The 14,367-nt window shown below is 41.1% G+C and overlaps 1 protein-coding gene across 2 annotated transcripts in view; it reads right to left on the bottom strand.

The window, feature by feature from the left end:
* mthfd1l (methylenetetrahydrofolate dehydrogenase (NADP+ dependent) 1 like) overlaps positions 1 to 14,367 on the bottom strand; it is a 38,435-nt gene that overhangs the window by 19,148 nt on the left and 4,920 nt on the right. For both annotated transcript variants that reach the window (XM_084378509.1, XM_084378508.1), the window contains exons 8-20: positions 13,963 to 14,074; positions 13,692 to 13,759; positions 13,489 to 13,586; positions 13,125 to 13,298; positions 12,716 to 12,852; positions 12,132 to 12,178; positions 11,490 to 11,597; positions 11,044 to 11,118; positions 10,221 to 10,323; positions 8,651 to 8,727; positions 6,801 to 6,941; positions 5,015 to 5,083; positions 1,011 to 1,122 (exon numbers count right to left, since the gene is read on the bottom strand). In XM_084378509.1, coding sequence (XP_084234635.1) covers positions 1,011 to 1,122; positions 5,015 to 5,083; positions 6,801 to 6,941; positions 8,651 to 8,727; positions 10,221 to 10,323; positions 11,044 to 11,118; positions 11,490 to 11,597; positions 12,132 to 12,178; positions 12,716 to 12,852; positions 13,125 to 13,298; positions 13,489 to 13,586; positions 13,692 to 13,759; positions 13,963 to 14,074 — 1,321 coding nt within the window. The remainder of the gene's footprint in view (positions 1 to 1,010; positions 1,123 to 5,014; positions 5,084 to 6,800; positions 6,942 to 8,650; positions 8,728 to 10,220; positions 10,324 to 11,043; positions 11,119 to 11,489; positions 11,598 to 12,131; positions 12,179 to 12,715; positions 12,853 to 13,124; positions 13,299 to 13,488; positions 13,587 to 13,691; positions 13,760 to 13,962; positions 14,075 to 14,367) is intronic.

Raw genomic sequence — 14,367 nt, 5'->3', positions numbered from 1 at the left:
CGAGGGGAGGGGGGTACATGCATCCCAGCTGCCGAGGTTAGAAAAGGAGGGAGGTTGAGTTCCTGGCATACCTTAGAGTCAGGTAACAAACACACAGACAGGGAAGGGAGGGAACGAGACAGACAGATGGAAAACAAGTGGGGTGGAGAAGAGGAGGCGGAGGTATAAAACACATACAAGCCCCCCCTGCTTCTCTGCTCCAGTGTTGTGAAACCCAACTCTGCTCATGCTGCCAACACATTTGCCTAGCTCACAGTTGACAGCCCATGTAAATGTTGTGTATGCCCAAAGAGTCACCCTTCTCCCTTTACCTGTTATTACTCTCACACAGAAAAACCTGTCTCACACACACATAAATATAAACCTCGACAAGATCTGCATGCATATTGACAGCACCTGAAAAACCCCACAAACACACACACACACACACACACACACACACACACACACACACACACACACACACACACACACACACACACATACATACACATGTGCATTCCAAACATATTTCTGCAGTCAAAGCAAATGAAGACAGAGAGAGAGCAGCGGAATAGATAGACAGATAAAAATGGAAATACTCAAGTATGCTTTGACGTTGAAGGGATTAGTGTGGTTTACTCTGAAGCATTCCAGAGGCTCTTAAGATTATCAATCAGCTTCCTTCCTCTCTCCTGTTTTTTTACGCAATCTTTCCACTGGTTTCCTAGAAAGTTACGCAGCAGCAAGACACCAGAGCAACACAGAGGCAGGTAGACAGAGCCAGAACCACAACTGAGATGAATGTAGGCCAAAGGTTGCAACAGCGCGGGAAGCTCGCTGAAGTTCATGACTGTCAATTGTAAATTATAGTTTAATCTGCCCTGGTAAGGAGGCTCACGCTTTAAATTCCTCCACATCTGGGGCTCATAGACTCTGTAGTTAACATCTTGTTGTCTGTCATCCCTAAAGGTTTTGAGGTTCTTCCTTGGCTTGTGTGTGATCTGTGCGTGCGGATTGTGTGCTCTTACCCACAAAGCCGTCCCGTCCGACCAATTTCAAAGCCAGCTTGTCTGCTAGCACTGAGGAGTTGCCATGGGCGATGTTGGCGAAGGGCCCAGCATGGACAAACACTGGTGTACCCTGCAACAATTAGAGGGGCACACAAACTTTCAGGAGGGGCTGAGAAAACAACAACTCACCCGACAAAGTTTCAATAAGGACTAAGCAGCTTTTTTTACCACATTCAACATGTTTCACAAACATCCAGGATAAATATTGAAGTGTGGATGCACTTTGGCTGGCACTGTGTTTGTCTAAACAGTAAGCACAAGTTAAGAGGTACTCGACTGGCATGCCAGCCTGACTATGGGCCTGGCTTCCTTCCCCTGTTGATTTGGATGACTCCCTAAAGGCTGGACGAACACACGCACAAACTAAAGGAGCAAGTGCAAGTTTCTCTGACTGGCAAGACACTCAGGCCAGCGCAATTACTTTCAGTTACGACCTTACAACTATGAAGATAAACACAATAGGGTGACAGTGCAAAATGCAAGACGTGACAAAATAAATGCCAAGTATACACGGACAAAATAAATGTGTAAGGTGTAAAAGTAGTGCTTTGACTGTCGGGCATCACAGTTTGAATGTTGAATGTCAGGTTTATAAGTCATTTGGAACATCCCTAGTAGAAATATGGCAACTTTCAAGATTTCCATAATATATTGCTCAAATGTATTGATAATACAACACCTACATTTGTGGGATGACATAAGAAGATATTAGAGCCTTTGGAATATTTAACACTGATTTGAACCTGAAATTGGATTGATTGTGCAGTTACGTCTGTGGTTATGGGTAAATCATGTACTATGTACACCACACAAATGTTGTACCTTGGTTCTTTAAGTCAGGTGTGTTAGTTCTTGTTGCCCCGTGTGGTGTTTGTATAGTTGGAGATGCACAAACACAGTCTAAAAAAATCCCATGTTTATTTTCTACAATTGCATCTGATGCTTTTTTTCTTCCCAGCTGGGGTGACACTCCACATTCTCCTGACTCAACTCAATATTGCTGCTAGCAGCCATCGTTCTGAATTATTCAATGGATATTTTGCTGTGCACATCCAGCTTAGAGAAGGCAGGGCATCAAAGAGTAAGGTTGCCAGGGAAAGGTCTACTCCTTAAGATCACAGTCCTTCCGTTGCACTCATGACAGCCTTTAAAAAAGGAAATTAAAGAGAAAACTGGTCAAGAAGAAAACTGGAGAAAGCCAGCTGACCCATTGTTACACTTCATGTGAATTCCTTAAGAGGGAGGAAAAAGGAAGGATGGGAAGGCCTTGAATGATTTTCTAAGCTTTTGTTTGCATAACTCTCCCTCTGCCTGCATAAACAGCCTCCCTTTGGTGGAGTAGCTCAGCTATTCAACAAAGCTCTGACAAATGCTGCCACTTGTCTGTTTGTCTATGTAAACTACTAGTACAGATCACAGCAGACGTCTAACTGCATGAAGAGAAAGAAGGAAGCAGGGGAAAAAAGAAAGGGGGCACAACATTATGACAAAAAACATCCTTTTAGTTCAGTTTCCATTCAATGATATGATAATATGGGCACCCCCTAACTCAGTTGGTAGAGTGCACGTCCCATGTACAGAGGCTGTGTCCTCACTGCAGTGACCCGGGGTTCGAGTCTTTCCTGTAATCTCTCAAAATAAAGCCTGAAAGGCCCAAAAAATGTATAAAATGATATGTTAATTTCTTATTCCAATGGAAAGTCAGCAGACGTCACATATTACGTGGATTACCGCGTGTGTTTGCAACACCTGAACTTTTACTTGACCCAGTTCACACTTAAAACTCTTTCCACATCCGTACATGAGGGGAAGTGATTCAGGACACAATAAAAGTCGTAACAGGGTGATGAAAGTGGAAATAAACGAAAAGTAGAGTCAGGTGTGTCACCTCTTCAACTGGAGGACAAGAGGATTATGAAGTCTAGGGAAACGAACAATAACAGGAAGATGGAGATCATGTCACAGTTTCCTCTTCTTGTGCATCCTTTGCCTGTCCACTACAGCAGCTGTAGACCAGTGCTAAACTAATAAAATGTTCCCAGACAAGGATTTAAAACCTGAGAGTTTGAAGTCCCATGTCCAATTGTCTATGCTATTGTCTGCTGCCTCTCTCTGGACACGATACATGCAGTCGGTTTGGTGAAACTCCACGTAGACAGGATGTTAGAAAAACGCACAGAATGACTGAGGTCTGCTTAACAGACACGTACACAGGGGTTTAAAAAACTATCCTTTTTCCTCTTGTGCTGCGTCTCCTCCAAACCCTGCCCCATCTGAAACAACATGCTCCAACACACACACACACACTTGCTTCCACATGCCAACTCTATTCTCACGTCTGTGTTCAAAACACAAGCGAAAAGGGCATAAAGGGCACAGGCAGTCAAGCTCGATGGAAAATTCTCATGGAGCTCTGAGGCCCGCTCAGTCCCAATACCAGTTCCCTGACCAGAATCACAGGAAACCCACACAGGAAACGGTTTCACACAACAGGACCCGCAATGTTTCCTCCAAAAAAACAGAAAGTAACCAAATCTCTGCTGCATGCTATACTCCACCCCCACTCTACACCCAGTCTGTGTTTATTTTCCCCACCCAGGAGCCGTGTAATCAAGCTTTCTGTTCAAAACCAACAAAGAACAAACATACGAAAAATAGCCCTACAACAAAAACACAAAGCTGTTAGCAGAAGCATGACTGCTAACATTGTGTAAACTCTAATGACTTAAATCAATCAAACAGAAAAATACACTGAGCTTTTTCAGCAAAACCTGGCCCACAACCCAGTGTCTCACATTTGCTGATTCCATCACAAAGCCGTGGAGCAATACTGTTAAAGGAGAAAAGTGTCATTCCAAGGATGCAGAGGGACGAAGAATGCTTTTTAACTTTAAAAAAGTGTTTTATGAGACAGGCTTGCTGACTGTTCAACCTTGTTTGACCCATTACTTGATGATAATAGTTGAAGAACTTAAAATGTTAAACTAATTACTCTGCTGTGCCTAGCTACACCAACATTTTTTCCATTGTGATCCCTGAAAATGAAGCAATGGTACAGCGATGGTTGCAACGGTATGAGATTTTCACTTAATCAAATAGTTGCTTCTGATGTACATATAATTAAACACAACAATTAATTTTCATGCTTACAAATTTCTCTACAAATAATCATTTTTTAATCACTTTGTGCATTTTATGCCTACTGACACAAATGAGCAGAGGAAGTGATACTTGGACACATGAAAGTCTTTTTTTTCTTTTTACATCCTCATCCTTTGTTGGATAAGTAATTTAATGGGCCGTTCTTCTATAAATTTGGTGCTTCTTTTAAGTGGTTTTTGGCTGTACCAGAAAAGCCAAAGATCAAGGATATATGTTCATTCGGTCCATTAAACCTCATAATCCTCTTCATTTCTCCATCCATCACCTTAAGGGTTTAGATTTTTTCCTCTAGCACAAGGACAGCTTGAGGTCACTGGTGGTATACATATATGTGTCAGTGTGTGTGTGTGTTAGTGCATACGCAAGAATTGTTTAAGTGCCTTGTGTGATTCATCTCACTGTAATGTCTCAACAGCAAAATGAAAGCCAGATGTTGTGAGTGGCAGAGTTATGGGATGAGTCGCCACACCAGTGGTCAAATTAAAATGTTTCCTTACGACAGTATGAATCTGGACGGGCTGGCCTCCTGTCTGAGAGCTCCACCTGTCCATCTACACACGGCTATTAAGATAAAGAGCCATGGGAGGAAAAGGTCAATCCATCATCCTTTTCTTAAAAGCTCTCAGTGGAGCACTCTTTCCTTCTTTCTTTCCTCTGACAGCAGAGGTAGAGGTAGGTCTAGTGCACACTCTCAATGTCCCTGGGGACTGTAAACCTACTTATTCTACAAGATATTCACCAGAAGACGCTCAGTTGAGCAGGGTAATGACTATTTAAGTGGGGTTATGTGGGTGTCTCACCTCGAGGGTCTGCATCAACGTGGGCTTGATGGCATCTTTCATTAACACTGCCAGAGCTCCGCTCACACCCTGCGAGGAAGGAAGGAAGAAAGAAATATGAGGGCGTTGGTTGGAGACAAGAACAGTTTATCAGGATTCAGAGAAAGCTTTAACCTCACTAATACAAACAACGGATATTCATGTATCAGATGATAAATGGCAGTACAGTCCATGTGTAGGTGTCTGTCCTTTACGCTTAAACTTTTACTTTCCTAAACATGCTTTGTCAGCAATATGAACACACATTAATATACACTCAGTCATACCCTATATTCCCTCTGGGGCTGGCTGTGAGGCGTGGTAATGTTTCTGCATCCAGGCTAATCAGAAAGACTAATGTAACTTTACAGGGGATCCTCATCTACGGCTCTGAAACAACACAGGCCGCAGCCTCCTGCAGGAAACCGGAGCCAGCTGACCTCACAGAGGAGTCTGGTGAGAGGCGCGAAAAAACTCTGCTTAACATCATAAACGCAGGTTACACCTAGGTTAGACGTGCTGTTTTGTTGAGGGGAAGTCTTGGAAATTTCTAAGCTGCAATTATGACAGAAAATAGCGTAATGGACAGTAAAGACAGTCTGGAGTCATGTTTCTCATATTTTGTACACATCTCCAAAAACATACACAAGAATTCAGATCACTGCCTGTGGTTTTGTTGCCCACTTGTCGCAAAGACTATTATTTTGAGAAAAAAAACAAAAAACATTTTCACCAGTTGGAAAACCCAAAATGACAGACTTTTATCAATTTAATAACACAAGGAAATAGAGAAACACTGCAAGTTGTACATGAAGGGATTTGCAGAATTTCTGTATCTGCTTATGTTTTCTGTATTTTTAGCATGTTTCTTTATGCTATGGATCTGTTGTAAAATTGGTGCAAATGTTTTCTTAATTTGTCTTTCTTTTGACTGTTTGCCGTGTTTTCTTAAAGCAGCTACACAGAATTTTCTTTTTTTTAATCCTGGCGGCCCCTGTGGATGAAAGCAGCACGAGCACCACCGCCTGCTTTAACAAAGATCGCTTTTGAAGCAAGTGAAAGAAAGACGTAACATATTTTTAATACTATTTTTCTTTGTTAAAAACAGCTGTTGCTGTGTTGATGCACAGCGATGAGGTCATTCATCCATTAGTGGCTATGAAGATTCATAACTGAAGCAAGAGAAACTTTGTTTTAGTGCCGTTTATCCAGCTAGGTTAGCCTACATGTAGACTAAAGCTAACTGATTTTGTGCTTGGTATAGTAATTTTGTTGAGAAAGCTAAATCCGACTCAGTAACAGGCATTAAAACGAACTATATACAAATAACCAAATCTTCTCACTGATAATCTTGTTTGCTTTTATAGGTCATATAGAGGCATCAGTATTAAACTGAGACTGTTTCATAACTAATTAAAAACTGTAGTGTGTTTAAATTGCAGTTTTACTTAAAAATGGGATTTAATTGGCTGCTATGGTCAGTCAGATCTCAAAATGTCTCTACCTTGGTGGGAAACACCCACACCAGTATACACAATGCCACAGGGTTTCCTACCAAAAATATTCAGCTCAATACATAAACACATCTAACTTTCCCACTTCTTCAGAGAAAGTCTATTTACTTATCTGAACTAAGGGGTGAAAACTAGAGTTGACCCAATACTTTCAGTGTAGAGATTCTGAGATATAGTGACGAAAGGCCAACTGTGAGATTGTCATGTTTTAAATTCCTGCCCTCTCTGAATGCAAAGACCACACAGTAACACACCAGGTCCTCTGCGGTGACGGGCTCTCCAGAGCGGCTGGTCCCCACCACCATGCGCGCCAGTCTGTTTTTCATGTCCTCCAGGCTGTCTGCCAGAGCCAGGATGGCCATGATCTCGCTGGCCACTGCAATGTCAAACCCAGTCTGGAATGTGAGAAACAGAAAATCATACACAATGTAAACCACAAGGGCAACAATTTGAAGTATTTGTTCAGTGGCCTGCAGCTGGTGGATCTGAAAACATTCATATCCTTTTACCAACCATGAAATAGACAGACATAAATTCTGTAGTTCCGTGGTTGTTATTGTGTGAAGTGGGATGTTTACATTTTCACACTAAAATACATTTGACTGCCTTGTAAAGGATAACAGTTTTTGAGAGTGAATGAAATGTCTCATCCCTGAATGCATCTCAAGACCACAGCGTGGGAGGAAAACTGGCAACTTTCCACCGTCGCTGGCAGACAGGAGATTATCTAGGCACGGCAGTCATCAGCTTTATCACATGGGGAAGGGAATAAAAGTTTTGTGAACATGTCCTAGTTTTGGAGTGATGATTTTGGGAAATAAATTTAACTTCATACATGTTAGACTCATTTTTGATGTTACAGTCTGTATTGATTTACATCAAGTTCATAGAAAAACAGAGAGAGAAAACGAGAGAAAATAAGTGACTGAGAGTTATCCACAGGGAAGAATATGGAAAGTAGTCTCTATTCCACTTCACCAAAAAAAAAAAAGGAAAAAAGAAACATAACTTAAACCACATCAATCCACCAAGGAACACATTTCGATTCCCACTCCCAGTGGTAACACCCTGAGGGGCTATAGTGTATCCAGCACTGGAGGAAGGTGGAGGACAGAGGAAAGGAAAGGGAAACAGAATGGATGAACTGATGGCTGTAAATGTAAGCATATGCTGAACTAGCTCATAGGCTGTTCCAGGTGTGTGTTAGTGTATGTGTGTGTGTGTGTATGTGTGTGTGTGAGTGTGAGAGGATGGGTGGGTCATTTTTCTCCTTCTTTAAACATTTGCTTTCACTTAGGCCTGCTTGCTTCCCATTGAGGCGGAGTGTTTATTTACAAGATTTCATTTAGCTGTCATTACCACAGACATATGGGGGAAATACATCTGGGCTTTATCATGGGCAGAGGGGAGTGTGTGCGTCTGTGAGTGTGCATGGGAACATTTTATACAGTCTCTTTTGACTACTTAAAAACGCAGGCATCTGATGCCAACTTAAAGTCCCCCTCCGGTCAAAAACATGTTATTCTCCTTTTTTCTACAGTTGAGTGTTTCAGCTTAGTGTAGAATGATGTATCTGCAGAGTTTGACACAGGAAGGCTGTTTTCACATTCTTTGCTGAAAGATGCAAAATCTTGTCAAAAGATTGTCAGAGGCGGGCCTACAAGCATGATTTGTGACATCACAAATAGTTTAGAAGCTAATCCTGGTCCAATTTTCAGCAAACACAAGTGTCATGTGGAAACCTAAAGCCTCCAGTGCACAAACTCTGAGAAGGTGTCTCCTACTTGCCCAGCAATCAAACAGTTTTGTCAGTAAAAACATGCTAAAGAATTTTTATGTATGACTTAATATGTGTGGAGGAAACCCTGCCATAAAATCACTGTTTGTCATTCTGTGTTAGTGTGCAAGTCAATGAGAAAATATTTGAACTCGAAAAGAACTGGAATGGAACATATTAGGATTAATGGATGCCTCAGTCCCAAACCAATAAATATTCTGGTTATTGTAAAAAAATACACAAACAGAGCGAGACGGTGAAAATGTTTTCAAAGAATGTCATAAATTTCAGATGAATCAGGATTGTGAAGGTGTGAATGCTGCATACCTCTCGGATCTGTCCTTTTTCTGTGCTTGCCTGTCCAACTGTGATCTTTCTCAAGAAACGGTCATTTGTGTCAAGAACTGAAAAATGAAGATGATGAGAGTTTAAGTTCCTGCAAAATTTCTCATAGGATCTACTACTTTGAGCATGAAAACCGGCATTGATGACAGATAAAGTAGTGAATATATACAACTTGATTTAATAACAGACACTCAAAAGATTTATGTCTGCACAGCCTGCACCTGGCAGGCTGTAAAAATCCATTTCCACACTTGTTAAATATAATCAAATGCACATCCACAGGCTTTCACACAAACAAAACCCAATAAATGACAAGAAGAGAGTGTTATCTATTATTGTGAGTAGGTGTTAACACACTCAAAGTGCTTATGCTTCAAGGGATTTGCCATTTAAAGTTTCTTCACTCGGCACTTTGCCTATGCTGATAATGTGGCTAGGAATTGTGGTTATACTTTCATTACAGGCAGGAAATCATGTCTAACATTATCCTTGTGTTGGTTTTGTAATTTAAGAGAATGTGAAAAACACAGTTTGTTTTATGAACACATAGACACACAGTCACACCCACATAACACTAGGTGGTAAATGTGTTTTTAATCTCCAGGGTTCGTCTTTTAAGAATGCCCTCTGGAGCCACTGGAGTAAATACCACATCAGTCATAGCAGCACCCGGCTGGTTGTTCTCACTGACAACTTTAAACCAACACATCCACCACTGAGGTAGCTATTCCACCTCCGACCAGACTTACATTTATTATCCTGGGACTGATGACTGCAACACTTTCACACAAGATGTCGTAATTCAATATGAACAAACAGGCCAGAGGGAGCTGCTTAAGACATTTTTCACTGACAACAATACCTACATACTGCAGTGAAGACTAAGTTTAGAAAGTGGAAAATACATCCAGGGATGGACACCTAAGCCGTCTTGGGCACCACCTAAGCTAAATGAATGTAAAATCAATGTGGAGGGTATCAAAATTAATTAAATGAAGTTTTCCAGATCCAATAGCTGTAGTTGGTCCCTAGTGGTCTTCTTTAGTAACTCTTTGTGCGTTGTTCATTTATTATCTGCTCTAGCCTTTCCTATTTTTTTCAACAGATATAAAACTTGTCAAAAATTATGTGAATTGGCTTTTTTCCTTGGAGGATGACACCCGAAACCCCTGCCAAATACCCAAGTCTTCCACAGACTAATAGAAAACACTGCAGGCTAATTCAAGATTGCATGTGACATTGTTTAGTCATGGCACAATAAAAGATTTTAAAGACCATGGGATGTTTGTCTAAACTTCTTTTTAATAATTAGATTTTCGAAGAAATTTCCACAACCAATTAACTATCCAGAATAAGGTGTAAATATGAAAGAAAACATAAAATATAATGTTTCATATCATTGTCTCACTCTACTATTAAGAAATGTTTGTGCTTGTGTAGTCAAGACAGCCAATGCCATATAACTTCACCATTTTAGTAAATAATACATCAAGCTACCTTATATTTTGCAGACGAGTGTGTACAGAGTGAGTTGCTATACTTCAATAGTTACCTCTCTGCCAGGTGATCTTGGAAGGGTCAAGGTCAAGACGCACAAAGGTGCTGATTTCCTGGGGTGTGAGAGATGCTGGGTCTGTTTTATTGATCCCTAGACGCTGGGATGAAAAAGAGAGGGAAGAGGATCGTTTGTGAGTGTCGCCGGAGAAGTGATGCAATTTTTTGGCCTACATTACATTTGTGTCCACATTTTGGTCCCAGCAGCTGCGAGATACATTAATTTATTAGATATTAAATGATAACCTGACTATTTCTATGTTTTAAACAAAACACTATCATACCAGCATTTAAAAACAAATCCAGACTAAATGACTACAGAGCGATTACCTAAGGTCAAGTTCAAAAGGTTCACTGGGAAGTGCTCTGTTGAATAAACACACACAACTCTTTATCTCTCACTTTATCCATTAAGACCAATAAATATTTTATAGTCCTTTTAACATCTCATCAAAGACACTTTCATACAACAGTACAGACAATCATTGTTGAGTTGACTTATGTTTTAACTTCTCCAATCTCATCTCCACATCTGCCATATGGATCTTATGTGTTAAGACTTGATATAAAGCATTCTTCATTTACACTACATAAAACTGCATTACTCATTGACATATAAACAGATAGGAGCTTCATGAGGTATAAACACATTTTTAGAGACAAGGACATGGTAGAGGGGAAGAAGGTAATTTTTAAAATAGGCTCACTGATGTCCCCTAGTGGACAAATCATCATTTTTTTAATAGAGCAACGCAGCAATTATTTTGGCCAGAGACTCTTGGTGACACCAGGGATTTTGGCACTGCAGTGTTTAGACTTACACGTAGCCTGGAGATTTGGATGGGTGAAAATCTTTTGACTCCATTCACTGAAGGGACCAGTCTACTGAACAGGGCCTGTGAGGTATAAGGCAAAAACAATTACAGTAAATGTATGCACATGAATATAAATAACATTTAATTGCACCTTGGGGGATAATTATGTTTTCTTGAGCAGAATGCATTGCATCAAATACACAACGCACGCTTAAATGTAACTGACATAAAAAGCATGCTCTTACATAGATTGGTTAATATCATTTGTCTCTTGAACACATGATATGGGCTTTGGACTGTTGTACTAGAAAAGGAGGTTAACTGTCTGAGGTATGTTTGGTGAACCATAAAGTAGGGCTATAAAACAAATCATAGACAGTTGTCAACCTCAATTTACAATTTTATAATTAATACCCAGAATACTCATAAAAGTGACATTTTCACAAGGTCACCTTGTCTGATTGCGTCGCCTCGTGGAGCATCCTGGCATCGATGGCTGCTGCCACCAGGTTATTAGCTGCTGTGATGGCATGAATGTCACCAGTCAGATGGAGGTTGAACTGAAGGGCAAGAGGAAGAGCAAACAGAGAAAAGGAGAAAGAGGGGTGTCAGAGAGAGGAAATCAATGCACCATTACTGTAATGTTGTGGAACACATCATGGATTTGGATGGCCCCAGTAGAAATAAAATCTCCAACAAAGTTATCTTCTCATGAGACTTAGTCTTTAAAAATATTATGGCACATATTCTCTCTGTTTTACATGAGCGATTTGATATAAAGGGAAAGGGGGACGTTGTGAATTGAGAAAAGGGGATGGCAGAAGGAAATAGCTGAAGAAAAATTGCATTTTGGTATGAGAAAGCCTACGTGTCTGCTGTTCTAAACCCAGTCTGTCTCCTTTCCTCTGCCCTCCCTCCATCCCTCCCTGCCTTCAGTTCCTTTAGTCACAGGCAATATTATGCCACAACTCCAGGGGTCGTGTGTATGTGCATTTGTGTGTTTTCATGGAAACCAGCGTCATTCTGCATGTTTTATGTCTTTGAAGCCTGCTCTAGTCCTGCTAGGGAGCACTGAGAGTGTCTGTGAGTCTTACCTCCTCCATGGGGATGACCTGGGCATATCCCCCTCCTGCAGCTCCCCCTAGACGGAAAGAAGAGGTAACACAGTCAGAGGCAGACAAACAGGACCGGGACACACAAAGGAGGAATGCTGAGTGGTGGACTCTGAGTGAACTACTCCACCCCTACACAAAATGTAGCGGGGTATGAAAAGCTAGACTCACGCTGACAAAGACAGCTTATCACACAGTTACTTGATACATTCCTAACTGCTGGTTTGGGCGCCCGTCTCTGGCCATGTCCACATCCCACTCAATGTTTTCAATTGGGAGAAAAAAATCATTCCAAAATAACATCTGCCATTTGAAACAGTTGGACATCTTCTCCAGTACGAAAACAACTCTCCTTAAAGAATGTCATTATTCATTGTAATAGTTTTCCGAACTGAAAAGTTTGAGAGAAAACAGAATTCTGGAATGATTATCTTCAGAATAAGACATGACTGTATTGTTTTACCATGTATTCAAAAAAACAGAAAGCACAGAGAGGTGAAAGCATACTTTGCAGAGAGGATATGCTATGCACAATCAGTACAAAGACCTAAATATTTATTGCAGACCTTTAACCCCAAAGGTGGGTCCCTGGGAAGGCTGTCGGAGACAGGCAAAGGAGTTGAGCTTAAGGTGGGCAGACAAGGCCTGAACCAGGCCAATGGTCACCGTGCTTTTACCTTCGCCCAGCGGGGTTGGTGTTATTCTAGACAATGATAAAGAAAATACAGATTTTTTTTTTTACGTTGTATTTTGTCCTTGGATTTACATTAATCTAAGTGTATGTCATAATCAAATTGCCTCTGCAACCAAACAACTGATACATAAGCTGCAAACTATTGTTTGAAAAGAAATTAGACTCTGTGCCTTGAGGTAATATCACTGACTTTTCTATGTCACTAGTTAAAGCAGGAGGAGGATCTAAGGGAATATGATAATCAAGAAAAAGGTTTCAGTCAATCAGTAGGTCACACTCACCCAGCAACCAGCACATATTTCCCATCAGGCTGTGTGTGGAGGCGGTCTAACAAGGAGAGACGGACCTTAGCTTTGCTCCTGCCGTAGGCTTCAAGCTCTTCTGGCAGCAAACCAATCTCCTCCGCCAGCTGGTCCACTGGCTTGGGTGTCTGAGCTCTGGAAATCTCTATGTCACTGGCAAACACAAACATTTTCAAGAATCAAAAATGTGAAATTGTCTGTTACAGAAATTTTAAACCACCATCTACCTTATTCATATAACATTCAAAAGTGACACAGGTGCAACTTAAAGAACTGTATCACATGAGACATAATCCTAGGTCCAGGCAGGTGTAAACAGTCCCTCAGAGATTGTGGTCTATACCTTGGTACGGGGGTCAGGGGCTGCAGTTTGAGGCTGCGCAGCTGCCAGGGTTGGTACTGCTGCTCCTGAAGCCACCGTCTGCAACTACGTACCACATTCTAATAGACAAAAAGGAGAGACAGAGAGAACAAGGTAAATAACAAAATAGCCAGAATATAGTAAGCTAATGGGGCAAGAACAGAGACAGAGGCAAAAAGATGCACCTGTGTTCTGTAGGCTGCTGTGAGGTATCCGAATCCAGACTTCGAGGACATCTCAATGGCAGGTTCATCTAAAACAAAACACACTAGGATTAATGCTCATGTTGTGTAAAGAAAATGCCATTAGTCAGTCTTTGGTAACTCGCTCTTTCGTTGGCTATAATCTCACTGAATGTAATGTTATGTGTCTCAAGTTAAGTGTCATTTCTTTTCTAATATAGCTCAAGTGTGTGCAGAAGGATTGTGATGACTATCACAATATATTCCACTATACCTGTCTCCAGGGTGGTCTCACAGCGGATGACAGCAGCTCCTGGTCTAACCCAAGTCGGTGGGACATCCATATCCCCTGCCCCCAACAGGACCACAGCATCAGCCTGCATCACCTAGGCATTGACAAGAAATTGAAGAAGAATTTTAAAAAAGAGGAAAGTATAGGAAAAAATAAACGTAAAAAAGCAAAAAAGGTGAGGAGGATCAAAAAGTGTCAAGAATGCAAATTATGTGTGTGTTATGCCTCGTATGTGAATGACAAACAGGCAAATGAACCCAAAAATGGGACTGATCAGGAAAAAATATTTGGCTTCAATTAGCAAAACTGCTGAAGTTAGCTATGTTACAGCTGTTCACATTTCTTGACATTTCATTTGAAAAGCAGAGACTGACTCCATGTGGTCAG

The sequence above is a fragment of the Pagrus pagrus genome (assembly GCF_965226575.1).
Source record: "Pagrus pagrus genome assembly, chromosome: 16".
NCBI classification, from domain to species: Eukaryota; Metazoa; Chordata; class Actinopteri; order Spariformes; family Sparidae; genus Pagrus; species Pagrus pagrus.
The sequence above is the reverse complement of the archived record's forward strand: the minus strand, read 5'-3'. Positions and strand labels throughout refer to the sequence as shown.